General features: G+C 42.9%; 1 protein-coding gene across 4 annotated transcripts in view; it reads left to right on the plus strand.

The window, feature by feature from the left end:
* flna (filamin A, alpha (actin binding protein 280)) overlaps window positions 1–21,102 on the plus strand; it is a 31,995-nt gene extending 10,893 nt beyond the window's left edge. The window contains exons 3-48 of one of the 4 annotated variants that reach the window (XM_058052617.1): window positions 210–307; window positions 764–911; window positions 995–1,113; window positions 1,195–1,272; window positions 1,427–1,589; window positions 1,668–1,868; window positions 4,278–4,415; window positions 4,490–4,616; window positions 4,696–4,832; window positions 4,920–5,116; window positions 5,231–5,344; window positions 5,423–5,566; window positions 5,642–5,765; window positions 5,842–6,002; window positions 6,091–6,181; window positions 6,458–6,627; window positions 6,753–6,870; window positions 6,969–7,081; window positions 7,184–7,333; window positions 7,422–7,740; window positions 8,451–8,624; window positions 8,697–8,859; window positions 8,942–9,102; window positions 9,416–9,583; window positions 9,653–9,776; window positions 9,849–10,005; window positions 10,080–10,269; window positions 11,044–11,067; window positions 11,474–11,721; window positions 12,016–12,090; window positions 12,680–12,779; window positions 12,861–13,001; window positions 13,093–13,221; window positions 14,061–14,234; window positions 14,498–14,659; window positions 14,734–14,937; window positions 15,016–15,168; window positions 15,246–15,368; window positions 15,490–15,756; window positions 15,833–15,970; window positions 16,216–16,331; window positions 17,700–17,832; window positions 17,949–18,125; window positions 18,203–18,421; window positions 18,502–18,699; window positions 19,805–21,102. In XM_058052617.1, the coding sequence (XP_057908600.1) occupies window positions 210–307; window positions 764–911; window positions 995–1,113; window positions 1,195–1,272; window positions 1,427–1,589; window positions 1,668–1,868; window positions 4,278–4,415; window positions 4,490–4,616; window positions 4,696–4,832; window positions 4,920–5,116; window positions 5,231–5,344; window positions 5,423–5,566; window positions 5,642–5,765; window positions 5,842–6,002; window positions 6,091–6,181; window positions 6,458–6,627; window positions 6,753–6,870; window positions 6,969–7,081; window positions 7,184–7,333; window positions 7,422–7,740; window positions 8,451–8,624; window positions 8,697–8,859; window positions 8,942–9,102; window positions 9,416–9,583; window positions 9,653–9,776; window positions 9,849–10,005; window positions 10,080–10,269; window positions 11,044–11,067; window positions 11,474–11,721; window positions 12,016–12,090; window positions 12,680–12,779; window positions 12,861–13,001; window positions 13,093–13,221; window positions 14,061–14,234; window positions 14,498–14,659; window positions 14,734–14,937; window positions 15,016–15,168; window positions 15,246–15,368; window positions 15,490–15,756; window positions 15,833–15,970; window positions 16,216–16,331; window positions 17,700–17,832; window positions 17,949–18,125; window positions 18,203–18,421; window positions 18,502–18,699; window positions 19,805–19,989 (7,013 nt within the window). In that variant the 3' untranslated portion in view covers window positions 19,990–21,102. Of the gene's footprint in view, window positions 1–209; window positions 308–763; window positions 912–994; window positions 1,114–1,194; window positions 1,273–1,426; window positions 1,590–1,667; window positions 1,869–4,277; window positions 4,416–4,489; window positions 4,617–4,695; window positions 4,833–4,919; window positions 5,117–5,230; window positions 5,345–5,422; window positions 5,567–5,641; window positions 5,766–5,841; window positions 6,003–6,090; window positions 6,182–6,457; window positions 6,628–6,752; window positions 6,871–6,968; window positions 7,082–7,183; window positions 7,334–7,421; window positions 7,741–8,450; window positions 8,625–8,696; window positions 8,860–8,941; window positions 9,103–9,415; window positions 9,777–9,848; window positions 10,006–10,079; window positions 10,270–11,043; window positions 11,068–11,473; window positions 11,722–12,015; window positions 12,091–12,679; window positions 12,780–12,860; window positions 13,002–13,092; window positions 13,222–14,060; window positions 14,235–14,497; window positions 14,660–14,733; window positions 14,938–15,015; window positions 15,169–15,245; window positions 15,369–15,489; window positions 15,757–15,832; window positions 15,971–16,215; window positions 16,332–17,699; window positions 17,833–17,948; window positions 18,126–18,202; window positions 18,422–18,501; window positions 18,700–19,804 lie in introns of all 4 variants that reach the window. The other 3 variants (XM_058052619.1, XM_058052618.1, XM_058052616.1) reach the window with 3 other exon arrangements.
* The last annotated feature ends 452 nt before the right edge of the window (window positions 21,103–21,554 follow it).

The raw sequence follows: 21,554 nt of genomic DNA on the forward strand, positions 1-21,554 counted from the left end.
ACAGCCTCAAGTTGCAGATAAGGTGTTAAGCTTTTTTGTTGCCCTGCAGCAAAGGAAAATGTCAAATAACTGACACATAACCTGCACACCGGGGAATATGTATTCACCATGTAAAATGTAATAATTAAAATTACTAACCTCTCATCCATATAAGTACATTTGATGCATATACTGCGTGACCTATTGAACTTCTTGCTTCTCAACCTCAGGTCTGTGTCCTGACTGGGACCAGTGGGATCAGACCAAACCAGTGGACAATGCTCGTGAGGCCATGCAGCAAGCTGATGATTGGCTGGGTATACCACAGGTAAAGTATAGCCTTGCAAGCTACATGTATTATTTCTCACACACTATTATATGAGCAAGAAAACACACCCTTGCATAATTTGTCGCTGGGGCTACGACTGACTGACTGACTGTTGCATTGTGTTGACTGGCACAGAGCTAGCTACTGGCAAACCTTAGCGTGCTCACATTTGGCTCTGTGGTTCACTGCCATTTCCGCCCACTGCCATGCTTCTGCTAAGAAGAGCCCTTTTGTGTCTAGTCTTTGTAGACTGTCACATAAAAGACAAAAGAGCATGTGTTTGAGTGGGTGCCTTCTGGTTTGCATGATAGCATGTTGCAGGTGCTTCCCGCTAAATCACAACATGTCTAACCCAGCGCCACCCCCACCCACACACACACTCATTAAGTTCTTTTGTGGCTATACAGGCTTTGATATGCTCACGTCATGGTGAAAACATCTTTTGGTTCCTCTTAGGTTATAACCCCTGAGGAAATTGTGGACCCCAATGTGGACGAGCATTCAGTCATGACCTACCTGTCCCAGTTCCCGAAGGCTAAACTGAAGCCTGGTGCACCACTACGACCCAAACTCAACCCCAAAAAGGCTCGCGCTTATGGGCCAGGTAAATGTGCATATAATCAAGTACACAGTACATGTACTTGATTCCATAAGAAAGCTAATGAAGACCACTTCTTTTTTCTGCAGGAATCGAACCAGTTGGCAATGTTGTGATGAAAAAAGCTGTATTCACCGTGGAGACAATCAGTGCAGGAATGGGAGAAGTGTTAGTTTACGTCGAGGACCCTGCAGGACACAGAGAGGAGGTGAGACACTTGTACCTTGAATCACATTACATCATGTGGTTGTGTATTATTTTTAAGAACCTTATTATCTTCAATTTCCAGGCCAAAGTGACAGCCAACAATGACAAGAATCGCACATACTCAGTCTTCTATGTCCCTAAAGTCACTGGCACACACAAGGTAAGTTACATTGTTGACATCGGCAACTTTATGTCAAGTCTATGAATTTTCTATAGCACTTATGTTTGGAGTCACATGGTCTATCCCAGTCACACCGGTATATCCAATCACAGTCACAGTATTCACATATACTTTTTGCTTTCACACTTTGCAGGTGACCGTGTTGTTTGCAGGACAGCACATCTCCAAGAGCCCCTTCGAGGTGGAGATCGGCATGGCTCAGGGAGACTCCAGCAAAGCCACAGCCCAAGGACCCGGCTTGGAGCCCACGGGGAACATTGCCAACAAGTCCACTTACTTTGACACCTACACGGCAGGTAATAGATAACACGGACTGGGAGTAACATACAGAGTCGGGTGAAGGTCATGACATTTTTCCACCCCCGTTCCAACAGGTGCTGGTGTGGGTGAGGTGGAGGTTGTGATCATGGACCCTGCAGGGAAAAAGAACACGGTAACTTGCAACATTGAGGACAAGGGCAACAGTAGCTACCGCTGCACCTACAAACCGACGCAGGAGGGCCAACACACCATCTACGTCACCTTTGCTGGTGGTCAGATCAGTAAAAGTCCCTTCACAGTCAACATTGGGGAAGGTAAGATCCAAAAGTCAAAGCTATACATTACATATCAGTTTTTACACTGTCATCACTATATGTTGCTTCAGCATCTTTTGTGATTTGAAATGTTTGTGCTCACTATGCAAGGACTATCATCTGCAACAAATGGAATACATATTCACTCTGCAGTTGTCTCTTTTTTTTCCTGCTTTGCTGTCTCCCTCCTGCTTATGTGCTGGATCTTCCCTGGCCGCTTCTCTCTATTAGAGGCCTGGTGGCATATGTCCTCTCACTGGAGTCGCCCCTTCCTTCTGCTGTCATTTCCTGTTTCCCGGGATGTCTCTGGGGTACTCAAATGTTTCTGTGTGTGTATATGTGTCTTGTTGTATCACTGTTTTTATAAGAAATCAAAATTAAAACAGGACTATTTGACAGAGAAATTGGTCTCAAAGATGACTTAAAAAATTAAGACACTTTAATTGTTAAGGTGCAGGGCACTAAGATAACAATGCTTAATAATGTTGCATGCACGAGTGCTTAAGTTGCATGCGGAATTGCATGTCTTGTCACGTTTTCAATTATAGCTATCTGCCTATAAAGCAAGCTCTAAATTCACTGTGGCTCCTTTAACCTTCCTTGAGAGAATTCTACACCTCCATGAGGAAGTACATGCAACAGACTGTCGTTAGTAGGACACTCTCCATTAAACAGTTGGAATTCTATTTGTTCCAGCTCTGTCAGCACTTCACATAATGGCATTAGTCACTGTTATGTACCCACCCTCTAACAAGCCTCTAATCCTTTTCTATCATCTATTTCAAGGTTCAATGCACATTAGTCCAAAACAAAGGATGTCTTCAAGTATATTGTAATGAATTAAACACACTAGAATTTCCAAGCTATGACTATACTGTGATTATACTGTTGTGTGTACAACCTTGCATTTACAGTCATGTATCGTCCGAACTGCACAGCTTTCCCAAAAAAACTGAAGCAGTGGTCAAGAGATAACTGCATATTGTATATGCGTTCTCCATTATGTTAAACAGATAATCACTATACATAATGAACAACAATATCTGCCCCTTTTATCATATACAGTAGCTTGACTTCCTGTGGTTTTTCCTCTAATCCCTGGAGAGACATCCGTCTGCGAGTCAGCTGTCATTATTTTGTACATCACTACGAGATAGGAAGGGTGCTCTGTTTCCTGTGTGATGATCAGGAGAGCCGTGGAGGGCAGACAGAAAGAGAAAAGGCACAATTCCAAAGCTTTCCAGCCACGGGACAACATTATCAAAACACAGAGGAGGCAGAAATATGTTTTGATGCAAAAGTAAATAAGCCATATCCATATGAGACATAAATAAGACATGTAAATGTTTTCACAAGGGGACAAGAGTGAGCGGCGGACAGGAAGTGATGTGTTTCAGGTTGCTGTGGTTTATTAGCCTGTTTTTTTTTTGGGGGGGGGGTTGCTCAAGATTTTTATGAGGGATTATTGTGCATGTAGTGTGGTAATTCAAACCTGCAATAAAATGCTATTGTTCCAGCGATCAAGTCTGTCCTGTCCAGCCATTGGGGCAGATAGTTTTACTGATATAAATGCCTTTACATGGGAAAAGTGTACCCTACACTTTCCCTGGATTATTATTTGACTTTATTTAATATTTTGTCAGGCAAAGTTGCAGCGGCCGGAGCAGGAGGGGATAGAAAAGAAGAAAAAGGAAATGCAACATCAGCATCTTTGAATGTATCTGTTTGAATACCTATTTTCTTTACTTCATTTAGCCATTTTATGCTTGAAAGTGCTTAAATTAGAGCATCAGACGTGAGACGCTGTGTCTCTCGGTGCGCTCTTGTCCCACAGACGCTCGCAGCTCCCCACCTTTTTGTGAGTCACAAACGGCAAGTCCCCATGCAATGTACTTCCCCTCCTGCTCCAGCTTGATACAATGCCGCCCATAAACATGGCATGCACCTTACGGCAGCATAGAAAGCAAATAGAAATAAGAACATGAGGTGCAATCACGGACATCGGACAATACCCACTAAAAACAGGTCCCCACCAGTTGAGATTTAAAGTCCTCAAGGGTCTCTGATCTCAGACAGCCAAGTTATCTTAAATGAGATCGGTAAGTACACTTTCTCACCAACAAACAAACCCAGGAATCCTAAAATACACTAAGATTACTTTAGAATGCAATTTGCAAGAGGTCCAATACAGCATTGTCTGAGGTAGCTGAGGTTCAACGTCAAATTGGCATCAGAAAAAATAACCCAATGTTTTTTGTCTAAACAAGACATGGGTCAAAAGTTATTTAACATCTGTGCTATTAACGGTGTAGTTTTACAGGAATCATGCACTTTTTTTTTCTCACGGATGCATTCATCTACATCTGAATACCCAAAAGCTTCTCTCACTTCGTATGTGTGTCTTTGCAGCATGCAACCCCAGCCTCTGCAAAGCTAAGGGCCGTGGTCTGCAGCCAAAGGGCTTGAGGATAAAGGAGACTGCAGACTTTAAAGTTTATACCAAAGGCGCCGGCACTGGAGAACTCAAAGTCACCATTAAGGGTCCCAGTGAGTTGTTTTTTTTTTTTTTAATACTTTAAAATGAAGCACTTGTAACTATTACTGATATCACTTGTTTGCAGAGGGGCTTGAGGAGCCATGTAAAAGGAAAGATTTGGGAGATGGCATTTATGGATTTGAGTATTACCCCACCACTCCTGGAACATATTCTATCACCATCACCTGGGGTGGACAGCACATCCCCCGCAGGTACACATTTGCACTGAAACAAATCCTACCATCGACTGTATGGGATTGAAGATATTTACTAAGATGTTCTGCTCTTCAGTCCCATTGAAGTCAAGATCGGCCCTGAGGCTGGCCAGCAGAAGGTGAGAGCTTGGGGTCCAGGCCTAGAGGGCGGTGTGATTGGCAAGTCTGCTGACTTTGTAGTGGAAGCTGTCGGAGGCAACGTTGGCACACTGGGTATTTTTTTTTTTTTTTTTTTGCATTTCTGAAAAAGTTCATAACATACTGTTTTGGTAGCACTGCTAAGCTCTTTCTTCTATTCAGGTTTTTCTGTGGAAGGTCCATCACAAGCCAAGATTGAATGTGACGACAAGGGCGATGGTTCTTGTGATGTGCGCTACTGGCCCACAGAGCCCGGCGAGTATGCGGTACATGTGCTTTGCAACAACGAGGACATTCAGCACTCCCCGTTCATGGCTGAAATCGTCAACCCACCTGGAAAAGACTTCTATCCTGACAAGGTTAGCATATCTCTGGAGACATGAGCAGATGAATATAATAGTCACCGCTAGAGTTTGTAACTATTTTTACATTACATCCATAGTTTCCCTTCATTTAAATTCCTCCTATTCCAGGTTAAAGCGTATGGTCCAGGTCTTCAGAGCAGTGGTTTGGCTGTTGGTAAGCCGACTGAGTTCACAGTGGATGCCAAGCAGGGTGGAAAAGCTCCTTTGAAGATTGTGGCACAGGTAGAGGTGCATCATGTTGTAATGCTGCCTAGAGGACCTAAATATCCAAACTTTTATGTTTTTGTTCGTTCTCTGCAGGATGGGGAAGGCACTCCTCTGGATGTGCATGTTAAAGATAATGGCAACGGCACTTACACTTGTACTTACACACCACGGAAACCTTTGAAACACACCGTCATGGTCTCCTGGGGCGGCGTGAACATCCCTGACAGCCCTTTTAGGGTAAGTACACATATTATGTATAACATTTTCCATTGATTTTCTTAAAAAAACTCAAAAAATTGCACTGGTCAACAGATGAACGTTGGGGCAGGCTGTCATCCAAACAAGGTCAAGGTATCAGGACCTGGGGTGGCTAAGACCGGTCTCAAGGCCTTTGAACCAACATATTTCACTGTTGACTGTGCCGAGGCTGGACAAGGTAAGATTGGACATCTTCCACAAGACTAATTTGAGGATAAGAATGTCATCATTTCATACATTTCTGATGTCTGTAGGTGACATAAGCATAGGAATTAAGTGCGCCCCTGGCGTGGTGGGACCTGCAGAGGCCGACATCGACTTTGACATTATTCGGAATGATAATGATACATTCACTGTCAAATATACTCCTCCTGGAGCCGGGAGCTACACCATCATGGTTCTCTTTGCTGATCAAGTGAGTTGCCCTCACACATTTAAGATAGAGTAAGAAGTCACTATGTGACTATACTGACTTTATTCCGCTTCATGTGTTTACTTTTCAGGCTATTCCAATGACGCCAATCAGGGTAAAGGTGGATCCTGCTCATGATGCCAGTAAAGTCAAGGCAGAAGGACCAGGACTCAGCCGCAGTGGTAAGAGACCATTTCATTTCAATGTGCTGTTAACTAATTTACCATTAGATTTTGTGGATTAACTAATAATACATATATGGTCTGACATTTGTATTGTGCATTAATGTATGCTTTTGCATATTGTAAACATTGCCCACTAACTGATGTTTACTTAAATGGACCAAATGTTTCAATAGTGAATATTGATGTATATTTATTTCTAACTAATTCATAGCTATAAATAGCATTTCCATTAACAGAATTGTTATCTGGTTGCACTTTCTGCTGCTTTTGTAGGTGTTGAATTACACAAGCCCACCCATTTCACCGTGAACACTAAAGGAGCAGGAAAAGCAAACCTGGACTGCAACTTCAGCGGCCCCATCAAAGCAGAGGCTGTGAAAGATTTTGAAATTATCAACAACCATGACAACACACACACTGTGAAATACACTCCTGTGCAGCAGGTAAGGCATGACAAGTAATAAAGTAACAAATCTGATTCATGACCAAGCCAAATAAGAAATGATTTAATTGTAATTATTTCATTACATAGCTCTTATCCTGTATCTCAATTCCCTCCTGACATCAGGGTCCTCTGGGGCTTGCTGTGACCTATGGTGGTGATCATATACCCAAGAGCCCCTTCAATGTTGCTGTGGCACCTTCACTGGACCTCAGCAAGATCAACGTCACCGGCCTGGGGGATAGTATGTGATAAGCCGTACTGAAAAAAATCATGCACTTGAAAATTGTTTCTACACAGCATTGTTTACATTTACTCTCAATGTGCTTGTGGTGTTTGTAGAGATGACTGTCGGCAAAGACCAAGAGGTGAATGTAAAATCAAAGGGCGCTGGAGGTCAGGGAAAAGTGGCGGCCAAGGTGACCGCACCCTCAGGAAAACCAGTGGCCAGCAAGGTGGAGCACATTATTATTATTACAATAAAATATATCTCTTGTTATTGTATGTACATACTGCAGAATTAGTGTTGGTTTATAAAATCATGTGTCCTAACTCAGGTGGAGCCCGGGCTAAGCCCAGAAACCAGTCAAGTGAAGTTTATCCCACGAGAGGCAGGGCCATACCAGGTTGAACTGACTTATGATGGCGTCCAGATCCCTGGATCACCTTTCACCCCCATAGCTTACCCTTCCACCGACCCATCCAAGGTAAACCTGATGTCTACACATGCACAGGTTTTAAAAGCGAGTGCCTTTTTTTGTGATATGATAGTGAACAAAAACATTCTTCTGTCAGGTACGCTGCTCTGGCCCAGGCTTGGAGCGTGCCAAGGTTGGGGAGACCGGGGAATTCATCGTGGACTGTACCAATGCTGGCCCAGCTGAACTCACCATAGAGATTATTTCTGACAGTGGAACAGAGGCTGAAGTTCATATTCAGGATAACGGCGATGGCACTTACACCATCACTTACATTCCACTCTATCCCGGATCCTACACTCTGACCATCCGCTACGGTGGCCAGGATGTGCCCAACTTCCCAGCTCGACTCACTGTGGAACCAGCCATCGATGCCAGTGGAGTCCGTGTGTTTGGACCAGGAGTGGAAGGCAAAGGTGAAATTTAATGTCTTCTATTGACATTGTTTTTCTTTTGTTTATTGTGTGTGTGTATCTACAGTGAATGTTGTCACGTTTATCTAACAGATAATCACACTTTCGCCGGAGGTTTTGAAAACTTTTTTTAGTGCCAGATATCGGTGTGTGTGTGTGTGGATAAGCCAAATCATGGAAAAATAACTTTTGATATTCCCGCCTAGGTGTTACTACTACTACTATTACTACTACTACTACTACAGTTATGTAAACTTCACTAGTTTAGATTATTTTGGCAGGCTTGCATTGCTGAAATCGCTCAGTTTAAAAATGAGCTCTGCATTTTCTGGTTGTCTCATCCCTACAGCCGCAGATTTCCTTCTTACCACTTACATTTTTGAATAGGAATAACGGAAAAACAGTTTTACTCTCCAGTGATGTAATTATCTGACCACATTTTTTCCCTTTGGCCCCTTTTTTGAAGTAAGTGGAGTAACCACTAACTGCCATAGATGAGCATACTGAGTCATTCGGTCGAGGAGGTTGGCGGGGGGGGGGGGTTACTTAGCAAGGACCCTGGTACAAAAAAGACATAGCACCAAGTACTGTACTGTCATTGACTTACATGTAACTTATATATCTGCAGGGTATCATCAGGGAATTACCACATTGAATTTAAAACATGCAAATAATTACACCCACTGTGCTGTTTTTTTTTTTTTTTTTTAAAGGTATTTTCCGTGAAGCAACCACAGACTTCACGGTGGATGCTCGAGCTCTCACTCTGTCCGGAGGTGATCACATCAAAACTGTCATCAGCAACCCATCTGGCAGCCACACTGACAGCCTGATCACTGACCTTGGGGATGGAACCTACAATGTAGAGTACACTCCCTATGAGGAGGGTGAGTATCAAATGCCCAATTTGGTGATGCAGTGCATATTTGTGGTACACACGAGTTTTGAACCTGCTTCAGGCCTGCACAGTGTGGAGGTCTGCTATGACGGCACTCCAGTGCCCAAGAGTCCATTCCGTGTTGCCGTCACCGAAGGTTGTGATCCCGCCCGAGTGCGCGTTCATGGTCCTGGCCTGAAGAGCGGCACTACCAACAAACCCAATAAGTTCACAGTGGAGACACGGTAAACAAAAAGTTGCTCAAGATCTTAGCAAGCACACAGCTAAATAGTAAAGGTTCTCATTGTTTTCTATTGCTACTCACAGTGGAGCAGGTACTGGTGGTCTTGGGTTGGCGATGGAAGGTCCTTCAGAGGCCAAAATGTCCTGCACGGATAACAAAGACGGTAGCTGCAGTGTTGAGTACGTCCCCTATGAGCCAGGGACGTACAACCTCAACATAACTTATGGAGGACAGCCCATCAATGGTAATCATTTTGTGAACTTTAACGTCCAACAAAGTGTTATTGTGGCAATGCTGTTTGTAGGTTGAGACTTAGAAGCTACACTGCGAATCACAATAAGACCCCCGACCACTCTTGACCCTCATTAAGAGAACATAAAAAACATAAAAACGGTTCAAATAAATTAATTAATTCATTTTGCTTGTAATGTAACTGAAGTTAGCCTAGCAGGTTTGAAAAGGGGGTTATTTCTCCCAAGCGGCTGTGCTCTCCTGATGCTTCCTCCCTTATGGGAAGCTTGTCAGACCGCCAGTCTAAACCAACATTTTCTTGGCAGGAAGTCCTTTCTCTGTGCCAGTCAACGACACCGTGGACAGTTCCAAGGTGAAATGCCAAGGTCCAGGGCTGGGTAATAATGTCAGGGCCAATATTCCTCAGGCCTTCACAGTGGATGCGTCCAAAGCTGGAGTGGCTCCACTGCAGGTTCGCGTGCAGGGACCCAAAGGTGTGTTCTCAAGTGTACATGAATTAATACTTTGCTTGAATTATAATGTTTTGTGGTTATGCTTGTTAGGTGTGGTGGAACCTGCAGAAATTTTGGATAACGGTGACCAAACTCATACAGTCAACTATATTCCTACTAGAGAGGGTCCATATTCCATTAATGTCTTATATGCGGATGAAGAGATCCCACGCAGGTACTACACATGCACACAGCCTGTAATTACATTGGTTGACATTGCATGACACCAAAATATATTGGTTGTCAGCCCATATAAGGTCAAGGTGCTTCCCACCCACGATGCCAGTAAAGTGCGTGCTAGTGGACCTGGTCTTAACACCACGGGTGTTCCTGCCTCTCTGCCTGTGGAGTTCACCATCGATGCCAAAGACGCAGGAGAGGGACTACTAGCTGTCCAGATCACCGTGAGTCTCTCAGCATGCAAGGTATATTGTCTCATTAAACTAAACCCTATTTAATGAAAAACAACTGTGTTCAGGACCCAGAAGGAAAGCTAAAGAAGGCCAACATCCGTGACAACCACGACGGAACCTACCTAGTGTCCTATGTTCCGGACATGACTGGCCGATACACTATCTTGATTAAGTATGGGGGAGACGAGATCCCATATTCACCGTATCGCATCCGGGCCCTACCCACCGGAGATGCCAGCAAATGCACTGTCACAGGTATGCACTGGACAGTGACCCTCATGCTTGTATTTGGAGTTTAAACCTCCCTGCAAATATATGAACCACACATACCAAGTTCCCCTATACGAAACACAATTTTTGGTACTGTTCCCATTAGTCTTTCGAACTAATTTATTTACATTTAATGCTGTATTTTCCTCAGAAATACACCTTTCTTGACAAGTGCTACTGTTAAAGGAGGACATGTGAATTACATGGCAGTACGCATCACTTCATCTTAATCTGTAGTAAAGGTCACTAACTGGGGGCATGAGATTACTCAGAAAAGTAGTTCCCACCATAAAATGGCTGGTTTGGACCGTTGCTCCCTGCTACTGTGTATTTTCATCACCAAAAAAAATGGGACCAGAGCCACAGAATTTTGTTTTAACCTCTTTTGAGATTTGAATCAGCATATGAATTCCGCTTAGCGTCATCTTTTACATGCTCACTCTTAAAAACCTCTTGGATTTAAGTGAAACTCAGTTCTGCTGCTGTTTTTTTTTGTGCCGTGTTCCTGTCGCTGTACTCCAGTTACACCCCTCCTTGGTTCATTCCCTGCTCCACACATACACATTGCCATGCACACACGCACACACACACACCACTCCGCCCTGCTTCACATGGCACCATCACTGTTTTGTTTTCTCAGTCGTGTTTTTGGAGCACACAGATTTTGCCTTCTACCACCCGCACCCCCACCTGACTATCTTGTGTTTGTCACTTTTGTCTCTTGTTCATCCTGTCCCTTGTCACCGCTCCCACTATCAGTGTCAATCGGCGGTCACGGTTTAGGTAAGCCCACTGAACTGAACTGTGTGTCTTTAAGCATGGACCAGAGTGGCACCTGCTTTAAACCTGGGTTCTAATTCGCTCTCCTTTTTAACTTTGATGTGTTATTGCCCACAGAGCAAAACCTCCTCTGTATTTTGCCCACATGTTCATTTGGATACACTAATACTAACTAAAACAAGAGGACAGCATGCTGGAATGGTACTTTGGCTAATCAGGCTTCCAGTTCTATAAATGATATGATAACAAATGGTGGGCAAGTACTGTAGTTTCCTGATTTAACATGATTAGATTTTATCTTTAACTCGTTCTCTTGGTTGTGGAATGTGCATGCTAAATGTGTATAGTAATAGTACCTCCTGAAATCTATAAATCCTTTTATCTAATTGGCAAAGTTTAAATTCCGTAGGTGCAGGTGTTGGCCCAACCATCCAGATCGGCGAACAGACGGTCATTACAGTGGATGCAAAAGCTGCTGGGAAAGGCAAGGTCACCTGCAGCGTTTGCACGCCAGAGGGAGCAGAACTGGACGTAGACGTTGTAGAAAATGAGGACGGAACATTCGACATTTTTTACACCGCACCACAGCCTGGCGAGTATGTCATCTGCGTCCGTTTTGGAGGCGAGCACATCCCCAACAGTCCCTTCCAAGTCACGGTGAGTGCATTTGCAGGCTGAGTAAACGGTGTAATGTTTTATGTAAGCACAACAAATTGCTGATTAAATTAGACTGTGGAGGTTGGTTGAGAGCACAATGCACACAATGTTAGTCAGTAAACTCCACAGTATAGTTTGGAGGCAAAAGTGCCTAATGTGTCCCCCAGAAAGAATAGATAAACTCAACAGTTTCTCTCTCCAGAAACTTCCAACATTGGATCCTGCTGGTGTCACGCAATGTTTCATTTCCCTACAACTTCTCTATTTTTTTCCCCAACCTCTCGCCCCCCTCAGGCACTGGAGGGAGCTCCATCAGACCAACTCATGCAGCAGAGCCAAATGCCCCAGTACTACGCTCAACAGCCCTGGGTACCTAAAAACTCTGCGTCCCACCTTTTTCCTCATGTTTTCCCCCCCATTTGTCTCCTTTCCTTCATTTGCTCGGCACCGTCAAACATGGCCTGCATCAGTGTGTGCGTTCTCATTACAGGTGTTTCACCTCTGAGAGGGCTTTCTCTCCTTTTTCCTTCATTTCATTAACAGGGTTCCTCACATGGACAATGCAAATAAAGCTGCTCAGTAACAAAAAGGCTAGTGCGTATAGTCAAAAGTTAACAATCAATCTATGTAATGATGAGGTCCAACTCATAGAATATAAAATATTGCATTTCCCAAGGCTTTTTGACAATTTACTGTGCGGACAAATGATCTGCGTTGACAATCATCCATGTGGGCGTGTTTGCTGAATGACTTGTTCTTAGACCTTCCAGTGTTTGTCTTCATCTCATTCTAACAGTTTGTGTTGGTGTCATCATCATCATCATCATCATGACCATCATTGTCTTGTCAGTCATCTCATTGTCTCAAAAGTTTGTCTCATGTATTGTGTTCTGGTAGTATTGTTACTATGCTGCGTCTTCCAGTACTGTGTAGTCGAACTGTGCACTCTGTCTCCTAGGCAACAGACAGGCCATTGGGAATGAATGGTCTAGATGTGACAGGGCTCAGGCCGTTTGACCTAGTCATCCCGTTCACCATTCAGAAGGGAGAGATCACAGGTATGAAAGGCTGTAAGGTTGTCTGGGGATGACCTTTGGGTTCTATGTAACTCATCGTGTGCTCTTTTTCTAAACTTGAAGGTGAGGTCAGAATGCCATCGGGCAAAGTTGCCAAACCTGACATCACAGACAACAAAGACGGCACAGTTACTGTCAAGTACGCTCCAATTGAGGCGGGGCTACATGAGATGGACATTAAATATGATGGCATTCACATCCCTGGTATGACTTTTGTCTTTGAGGCATTACATCACATGAGTGAGAAGATAGTGCTTTAATTCTTCTACCATCTGGTCTTTATTGATATTCATAGGGAGTCCCTTACAGTTTTATGTGGACTACATGAACAGTGGGAATGTCAGCGCCTATGGTCCTGGCCTCATTCATGGCACTGTCAACAAGCCTGCTGTCTTCACTGTCAACACCAAAGATGCTGGAGAGGGTATGTGGTTCACATTGTGTAAAACAGGGGTCTCAAACATGTGGCCCGCAGGACACTAGTTTGAGGCCCCCGCCTTGATATGAAAGTTTAATGTTAGTGCGGCCCGTGCAAGTTTGATATGGATGCTGTATGGTATCATGTACCCAGAAAAAATTATTACGTTTGATTAATGTTCATGTTAAAGGTTAAATAACTTAGTTATCCTCCCTATCCGTGTGGAAGTGGTAAGTTTTTGGCTATTTAAGTTTAAAGGAAATAACTTGAAGACTACCGTTTAGGTTGCTAGCTCTCTAGTTTGCGAGTTAGCATGTTGTAAATAGAGTATAAATGTGACTATAGTCGTGTTTTGTCATGTCTACAGGGCTCTAATAATGCTTTGTTAATTTTAATCTGAAAAAATTATTTGTCTACCCACCAACTATATGTGGTTTCCTAAGTTTTTATTATTTGCCGTTTTATTATTTTATTTATTTATTACTGATTGATAGAATTTCTTTATTCTTGATTTGTTTATTTATTTTTCATCTTATTTTGTGTAGAAAAATAAAAAGTAAGATATTTGAGAACAGTGGAATGTTTTATCAGAGCTTTTCTTGTAGAAAATGAAAAACCAAAGCAAAGTTGATTCATTTTTCTGTTTTTAATAAATGCGTTTTTTTTTTTTTTTTTTTTTTGAAAACCTGATGCGGCCCAGTCTCACCCAGACCCTAGCTCCAGTGGCCCCCAAGTAAATTGAGTTTGAGACCCCTGGTGTAAAAGAATAGCTACAGGGCTAGTCTATCAAAATGGGTGCTTCCCACGTGAAGAGTCTTTTAAAAAAATAGTCTTTCTTTATCTAGGTGGGCTCTCTCTGGCTATTGAGGGGCCATCCAAGGCGGACATCAGCTGTGTGGACAACCAGGATGGGACATGCACTGTGTCCTACCTGCCTGTCCTGCCTGGAGACTACAGCATCCTCGTCAAATATAATGACAAGCATATTCCTGGCAGCCCCTTCTCTGCAAGGATTACTGGTAAAATATCATGACTCATGAATGTTAGTCAATTTTGGTTTGGACTGGTGTCCCAGAATCTTAAATTTTCATCTGATCAAGACATTTTTGACAATTCTGAGCCTCAAACTTTGTGGGAACAGTTAAGGTTGTTTGGGGGGGATCAACTGCAAATGGTGAAAGATAAATCCTTCAATAAAATAAATTGTACATATGTCATTATTTACTGAATACCGTTTGTCATTTAGAGGTGTGCACCCTAATAATCCTCTTCCTGTCTCCAGGCGACGACTCCATGAGAATGTCCCATCTGAAGGTTGGATCGGCTGCTGACATTCCTTTGGACATTGGAGAGTTTGACCTGAGCCAGCTGACGGCCTCACTCACCACGCCTTGTGGTCGTGAAGAACCTTGCCTCCTCAAGATGCTGCGGAATGGCCACGTCGGTGAGTGTGATAGATGTCAAAAGATCCAAGATTGGAGTCTCCTGACTTACTGGATTGGTATGTCTTTGTTGCAGGCATCTCATTTGTTCCTAAGGAGATTGGAGAGCATTTGGTGAACATCAAGAAGAACGGGCGCCACATTCCCAGCAGCCCCATCGCTGTCATGATTACGCAATCAGAGATCGGAGACGCCAGTCGCGTTCATGTTAGCGGGCAGGGGCTGAGTGAGGCAAGGACCTTTGAGCCTGCAGAGTTCATCATTGACACTCGGGATGCAGGTAGATGCTGGATTCAATGACTCTTGTTCTTATCTCAGTCATCGTGAATGGAACCACTCACATATTTGGTCTATGTAGGCTACGGTGGCTTAAGCTTATCCATTGAGGGACCCAGTAAAGTTGACATCAACACAGAGGACCAGGAAGACGGCACCTGTAAAGTCACATACTGCCCCACTGAACCTGGAAATTACATCATCAACATCAAATTTGCTGACCAACACATTCCAGGTATTTATCTGAAAGTAGCAGGGCCGACCACAACAGGGATTTTGGAAATTAAGAAATCTTGTTTTTTTTGTGTACAGGGAGCGCATTCACAGTGAAGGTTACAGGTGAGGGCAGGATGAAGGAGAGCATTACCAGGAAGAAGAGAGCAGCATCAGTGGCCAATGTTGGCAGCCAGTGTGACCTCAGTCTTAAGATCCCAGGTGACAAAAGAATACTGTACTTTGGTTGTGTCTTGTTTTTTATTGGTAACCACTTTTCTCATATCACTGAATAAATGTGTTTTGTCGTTCATTCCAACACTCCAACTCCATGTTTCTTCAGAGATCAGCATCGCTGATATGACCGCACAGGTGACCAGCCCCTCTGGTCAGGTTCACCAGGCCGACATAATGGAAGGAGAGAACAACACCTATTGCATCCGTTTCATCCCCACCGAGACGGGTGTCCACACCGTATGTGTAAAATACAACGGTATGCACGTACCCGGCAGCCCGTTTCAGTTTACTGTTGGACCCCTTGGAGAGGGCGGGGCACATAAGGTCCGTGCTGGAGGGCCTGGACTGGAGAGAGCAGAGGCTGGCGTGCCAGGTTGGTGTGGTGGCTGTGTGATTTGTTTATGCTGAGATAATGCGACATCTTTAACTCGGCGTGTCTTCGTATGAAGCTGAATTCAGCATCTGGACAAGGGAGGCTGGCGCTGGAGGGCTCAGTATTGCCGTAGAGGGTCCGAGCAAGGCTGAAATTGCGTTTGAGGACCGTAAGGATGGATCCAGTGGAGTGTCTTATATAGTGCAAGAACCAGGTGAGACGGGAGATGCTATATATTTGCATGTTATTTTTACATAACAGCATCTGGATGAGATTAAAAGTCTCAACTGGATCAGAATAGGATGATATGCATCACACAGTTCCTGATGTTCCAGATGTACACTAAAAAATGGTTGGTTCTTGAAAAAATCAAAACGTCTAGATGATGCAAACACTGTCATATCAACAATGTAAACATGTGTTTTCCTTTTTCAATGCGAATCTTTTCTCTGTGTACAGGAGACTATGAGGTGTCGATCCGTTTCAATGACGAGCACATCCCCGACAGCCCCTTCATCGTTCCAGTGGCCTCACCTTCAGATGACGCCCGACGCCTCACTGTTGCCAGTCTTCAGGTGAGGCTCTGAGACATACACACATGTCCGTGCGCAAGCACCCGCCAGGCCGCAGTTCACTGCCCAAAATGCAGCTGTTTGTAGACTGTAAACATTTATAAAATAGTGCTTTAAGGTAAGGATTTCATAAGTGTGTGTAACAGGAAAATGCAACATTTTTGAGTTTTGTTATTTAGCAAAATAAGTACAAAGTACAACTGGATACTTACAAGATGACACAAGGGTAGATGAAATTGTGAGCAGCTGCTGCATTGTTGGGCAGTGCAAGGGCTTCTGGCATACAAGAGGATTGTGTGTGTTTCTCGTGCCTCATTCTAAAGGCTCCCAACAGCCTCCCCCCTCTAAAGTCATGTGAGGAGCTAATGGGTTAAAGAGGTCTGACATGGGCTGTGTTTTTTTTCCTCTCTGTTCACACATGTACAGTACAGTACAGTACATTACACAACAAGCAGTATACTGTACATGACTGTACTATGTTTCAGAATGGAATATACATACATACAGCTGATGCGTACATGCGCACAAAATGAATATAAAAAATACATATATTTTCGTCCGTAAGGCTCGCTCTCAAAACTCAACACTAAGCACCATTAAGGATAAAAATTGTATTTGTAACGTCTACCTGGATGTTGTAAGAATGATGATGAGGTGATTGATCTCTATGCAAAAAAGACGCTACTTTCGGACGCATCCATGCCAAACCAATCAGCAAACTCAACTCAAAGCAGATGTCACGCATGCATACACACAGTCAGGACGCGTGTCGCATTCGAATCTAAACACTACACGTAACTACCAGGTCACTACAGTATCCTTCAGCAAGTTAAAGTATCATCAACTATAAACCTTGCAATCCAAATTACTTTGGTGTTCCCATCAGACTTCAGCTTTGTCAGATGAAAATATGATTGATGCATATGACCTCTGGCAAAACAGGATACTTTGGGAAATGTACTATACCCTGGAATCAATTTGTAATCCATTATGTGTTGTTTCATAACTACACATTAACATAAATAAGTAGCATCGAAGTGCAGTCACTGTGTACGTCACAGGGCTAAATTTAAAAAAGTTTGTTTGTCCAGTCCTATATTTTGTCATTTTTTAAAAAAAATAATGTTAAACTATCTAGTTTCTGATCCCGGTATTGTTTCGTCAAATCCCTGCTTTCTTTGCATTTGTACTATACAGCCCTCCTCTTTAGCCTTGTTAGCGACCTCCAGGTAAGGTAGAGTATTTATGTAAATAATATCAATGTTTTTTATATATATATATATTATACAACATATATATGTTGTATAATATGTGTTCCGAAGGTTTACAAAATACACTGAATTGAGTGTGTGAGTGTGATTTGTCGAGCAGGAATCAGGCTTGAAGGTGAACCAGCCGGCATCATTTGCAGTCAGCCTGAATGGAGCAAAGGGTGTGATCGATGCAAAGGTTCACAGCCCCTCGGGGGCTCTGGAGGAGTGTTGCGTTACTGAAATTGACCAAGGTAACTGCAAAAATGATACCTGAACAGCTTTTGACCGAACTTGCAGCGATGGAGCCTGAATTTGTCGGAAAGTCTTACTTGATTTTTTTATTAATTTTTTTAAAACTTTTGTCTAGATAAATACGCAGTGCGCTTCATCCCAAGAGAAAATGGTCTCTATCTAATTGATGTCAAGTTCAATGGAAGTCACATCCCTGGTAGTCCATTTAAGATCCGTGTTGGAGAAACGGGGCAGGCTGGAGACCCTGGCATGGTGTCGGCCTATGGACCAGGGTTAGAAGGAGGCAACACCGGTAACATTCTGATTCATCTTTCATCATACCCAATTATTCATTATAACCTTATTTGTTTTTCATATTGCCCCCTGCAGGAACAGCTTGTGAATTTGTGGTCAACACAAGCAATGCAGGCCCAGGGGCTTTGGCTGTGACCATCGACGGTCCCTCCAAGGTGAAGATGGACTGTGTTGAGTGCTCTGAGGGCTACAAGGTTACATACACCCCTATGGCACCTGGCAGTTATCTCATATCTATTAAATACGGTGGACCCTACCACATTGTGGGAAGCCCCTTCAAGGCAAAGATCACTGGTGAGAAAGACCAGTAGCAAACCCTGCACTATGAAAATGTGATGCTGGAGTGTAGCTAACATTGTCCTACCCTGCTCCAGGTTCCAAGCTCGTTTCCAGCCACAGTATGCACGAAACCTCCTCTGTCATGGTCGACCCTGTGACCCGTGCCATCAGCTCCACACAGCAGGCTGCTCCTACCAAATCAGATGCCAGTAAGGTGGCGGCTAAAGGCCTGGGGCTCACCAAAGGCTTTGTTGGTCAGAAGAACAGCTTCACTGTTGACTGCAGCAAAGCAGGTGTGTAACATTAATATGTCTTTAACATAAGAGATGATTATCCTCGCTCCCAAACATCCACCATATATTATTATTATATATTATTAGTATTATTATTAGTTTTCAGACTGCTTTGGTCATCAAGAACAGTGGATCCACTTGTTACTACAAACAGTACAATATATGAATATTTACCTTGAAAGCAATGACTGAAGCAGACGACTATAAGAAATACACTCCCAAATGTCAGTAGGCAGTATATGCCAATCAATGTCAAGCCACACTTTGACATCAGACACAACAAGCCCCTAAGCCAGTGGTCTCAAACTCAATTTACCTGGGGGCCACTGGAGCTAGGGTCTGAGCAAGGCTGGGCCGCATCAGGTTTTAAAAAAAAAAAAAAAAAACACATTTATTAAAAACAGAAAAATATACAAACTTTTTTTAGTGCTTTGGTTCCGATTTTCTACAATAAAAGCTCTGATAAAACATTCCACTGTTCTCAAATATCTTAATTTTTATTTTTCTGCACAAAATAATATGAAAAATAAACAAATCAAGAATAAAGAAAATCAATCAGTAATAAATAAATATAATAATAATAATAATAAAACAGCAAATAATAAAAACTTAAGAAACCACATATAGTTGGTGGGTAGACAAATAATTTTTTTCAGATTAAAATTAACAAAGCATTATTAGAGCCCTGTAGACATGACAAAACACGACTATAGTCACATTTAGACTCTTATTTACAACATATTGCGCAACTGCAGGGTCTTGAGACACATGCTAACTTGCAAACTAGAGAGCTAGCGACCTAAACGGTAGCCTTCAAGTTATTTCCTTTAAACTTAAATAGCCAAAAACTTACCACTTCCACACGGATAGGGAGGATAACTATTAAGTTATTTAACCATTAACATGAACATTAATCAAACGTAATAATTTTTTCTGGGTACATGATACCATACAGTATCCATATCAAACTTGCGCGGGCCGCACTAACATTAAACTTTCATATCAAGGCGGGGGCCTCAAACTAGTGTCCTGCGGGGGGCCGCGTGTTTGAGACCCCTGCCCTAAGCCTTAGCTTAGACTGATACGTTTACATGTGTGTCCTCAGGTCGTAACATGTTGCTGGTCGGGGTTGATGGCCCCAAAGTCCCCTGTGAGGAGATCCTGGTGAAACATTTGGGCAACCGCCTGTATAACGTCAGCTACCAGCTCAAAGACAAGGGAGAGTACATCCTGGTGGTGAAATGGGGGAATGATCACATTCCCGGCAGCCCCTTCCATGTCATTGTCTAAGAAAAAAAAAAATCTGCTCCACATTCAGCAACTTCTCTTACCACTGTTGTAATTGTTTACAGCTCCAAGTCCCATGCACGTTATACATTGCTGTTTTTTTTTTTTTTTTTTTTAATGTTTGCACCAACTACAAAGCAAACGCTGACATTTTTCATTCTGATATTAGATTATCCATAACCATCTCCCAAAGCTGCAAATATTCCTCTGTTTTCAGCAGTGGAATCCATGTTCTCGTATATTTCAAATAAGCAACAAGTCTCGGGAGGAGGATAACGCACCTTTTGTAATGATTGTAAACCAGCCGTGAATTTAGCCTTGTGATTTTGCATTTTTAAAGCATGGGGGATACATGGGTTAAGTCCTATCCAGTACGTTACGGACCCCCTCCAGGCCAAACCATATGGAAATTGACCGTTTATATGTCAGGAAACATGTAACACATGTCACCTTTTGGCGTATAAAATGTAAATTAGCTCAGCTAGATAATAAACGGGGTTATTTGTAGCAGTGGTGATTGGCAAATGCCTCTTCCACTTAATATGTGTTGTCCATGATGCTTTTTGACTAACACGGTTGTTTTACCTGCTGATAGTGTGACTTCGTAAAATTGTTATGCGCGTTAGACTAGATAATTAATATCGAATAAAAAGCAGGGGCAGGATTACGTGAACGGTTAACACGCTTGGCTGTAGTTAACTTTTGTCACAAGCTTGCGAACGACACACCAATGCTTTTCTGTGTGTGTTTTGCTTTTTTTCTCCATGTGTGATGTTGGATTCTCTAAAACACACCCAAACCCGACATGGTCTTTGTGTTGGGACACGTGAGCATTTCTTTTCAAAAGGGAAGTTTATAAAACGATGCTGGACAAAAGGGCTAAAGATGTTGTGGTTTGACACATCTTTCCAAGAGCGACCAAAAATACAAAAAGAGAACATGTTGCTTTTCTTCTCAGTGTTTGTATTTCACCATTTTTGAACTGCCTCCCATTCCATCCCTTTTTTTTCTCTCAGCATCTACAAAAAAATATCTTGTCCTAAATAAAATGCTTTAAATGTGTTTGTAAGACAGTATTTTGATACACAATAAATGTTGTCTAATATTTTTCTGTTACGTCTTTGTGTTATTTATCCAATGCAAAAAGAACCTGGTTGAACACTCATGATTGTAGTCGGTACAGCTTGTATAGCAGTATCAATACTATGTACCTCACAGTGAACATGTCAAAATTGTATTCAAAGTCCTAATATGTGATCACCATTGGCACGTCGCATTGCCTTAATCCTCTTGGGCATACCAGAGCTGCACATGTGATCCTCTACTCCCATTTATGACGACACTGATGAATGTCCACGGCCTTCCCAGCTTTGTGCTTTTCACTGGAGAACTGCCACGCCATCGGGATCATGCTCTGCTTCACAATGTCGCAGTATATGTTGGAATTCATGTGTCTCAACAAAAGCTCACCAGTGCCAGTAGCACTCATGCAGCCCCAGAACATGATGCTACCACTGCTGTGCATGTCGCAATCGTATTGATGCCGACTATGACAATGTTGTTTTCAG

Source organism: Doryrhamphus excisus, chromosome 16, assembly GCF_030265055.1.
Source record: "Doryrhamphus excisus isolate RoL2022-K1 chromosome 16, RoL_Dexc_1.0, whole genome shotgun sequence".
In the NCBI taxonomy this organism is placed as follows: domain Eukaryota; kingdom Metazoa; phylum Chordata; class Actinopteri; order Syngnathiformes; family Syngnathidae; genus Doryrhamphus; species Doryrhamphus excisus.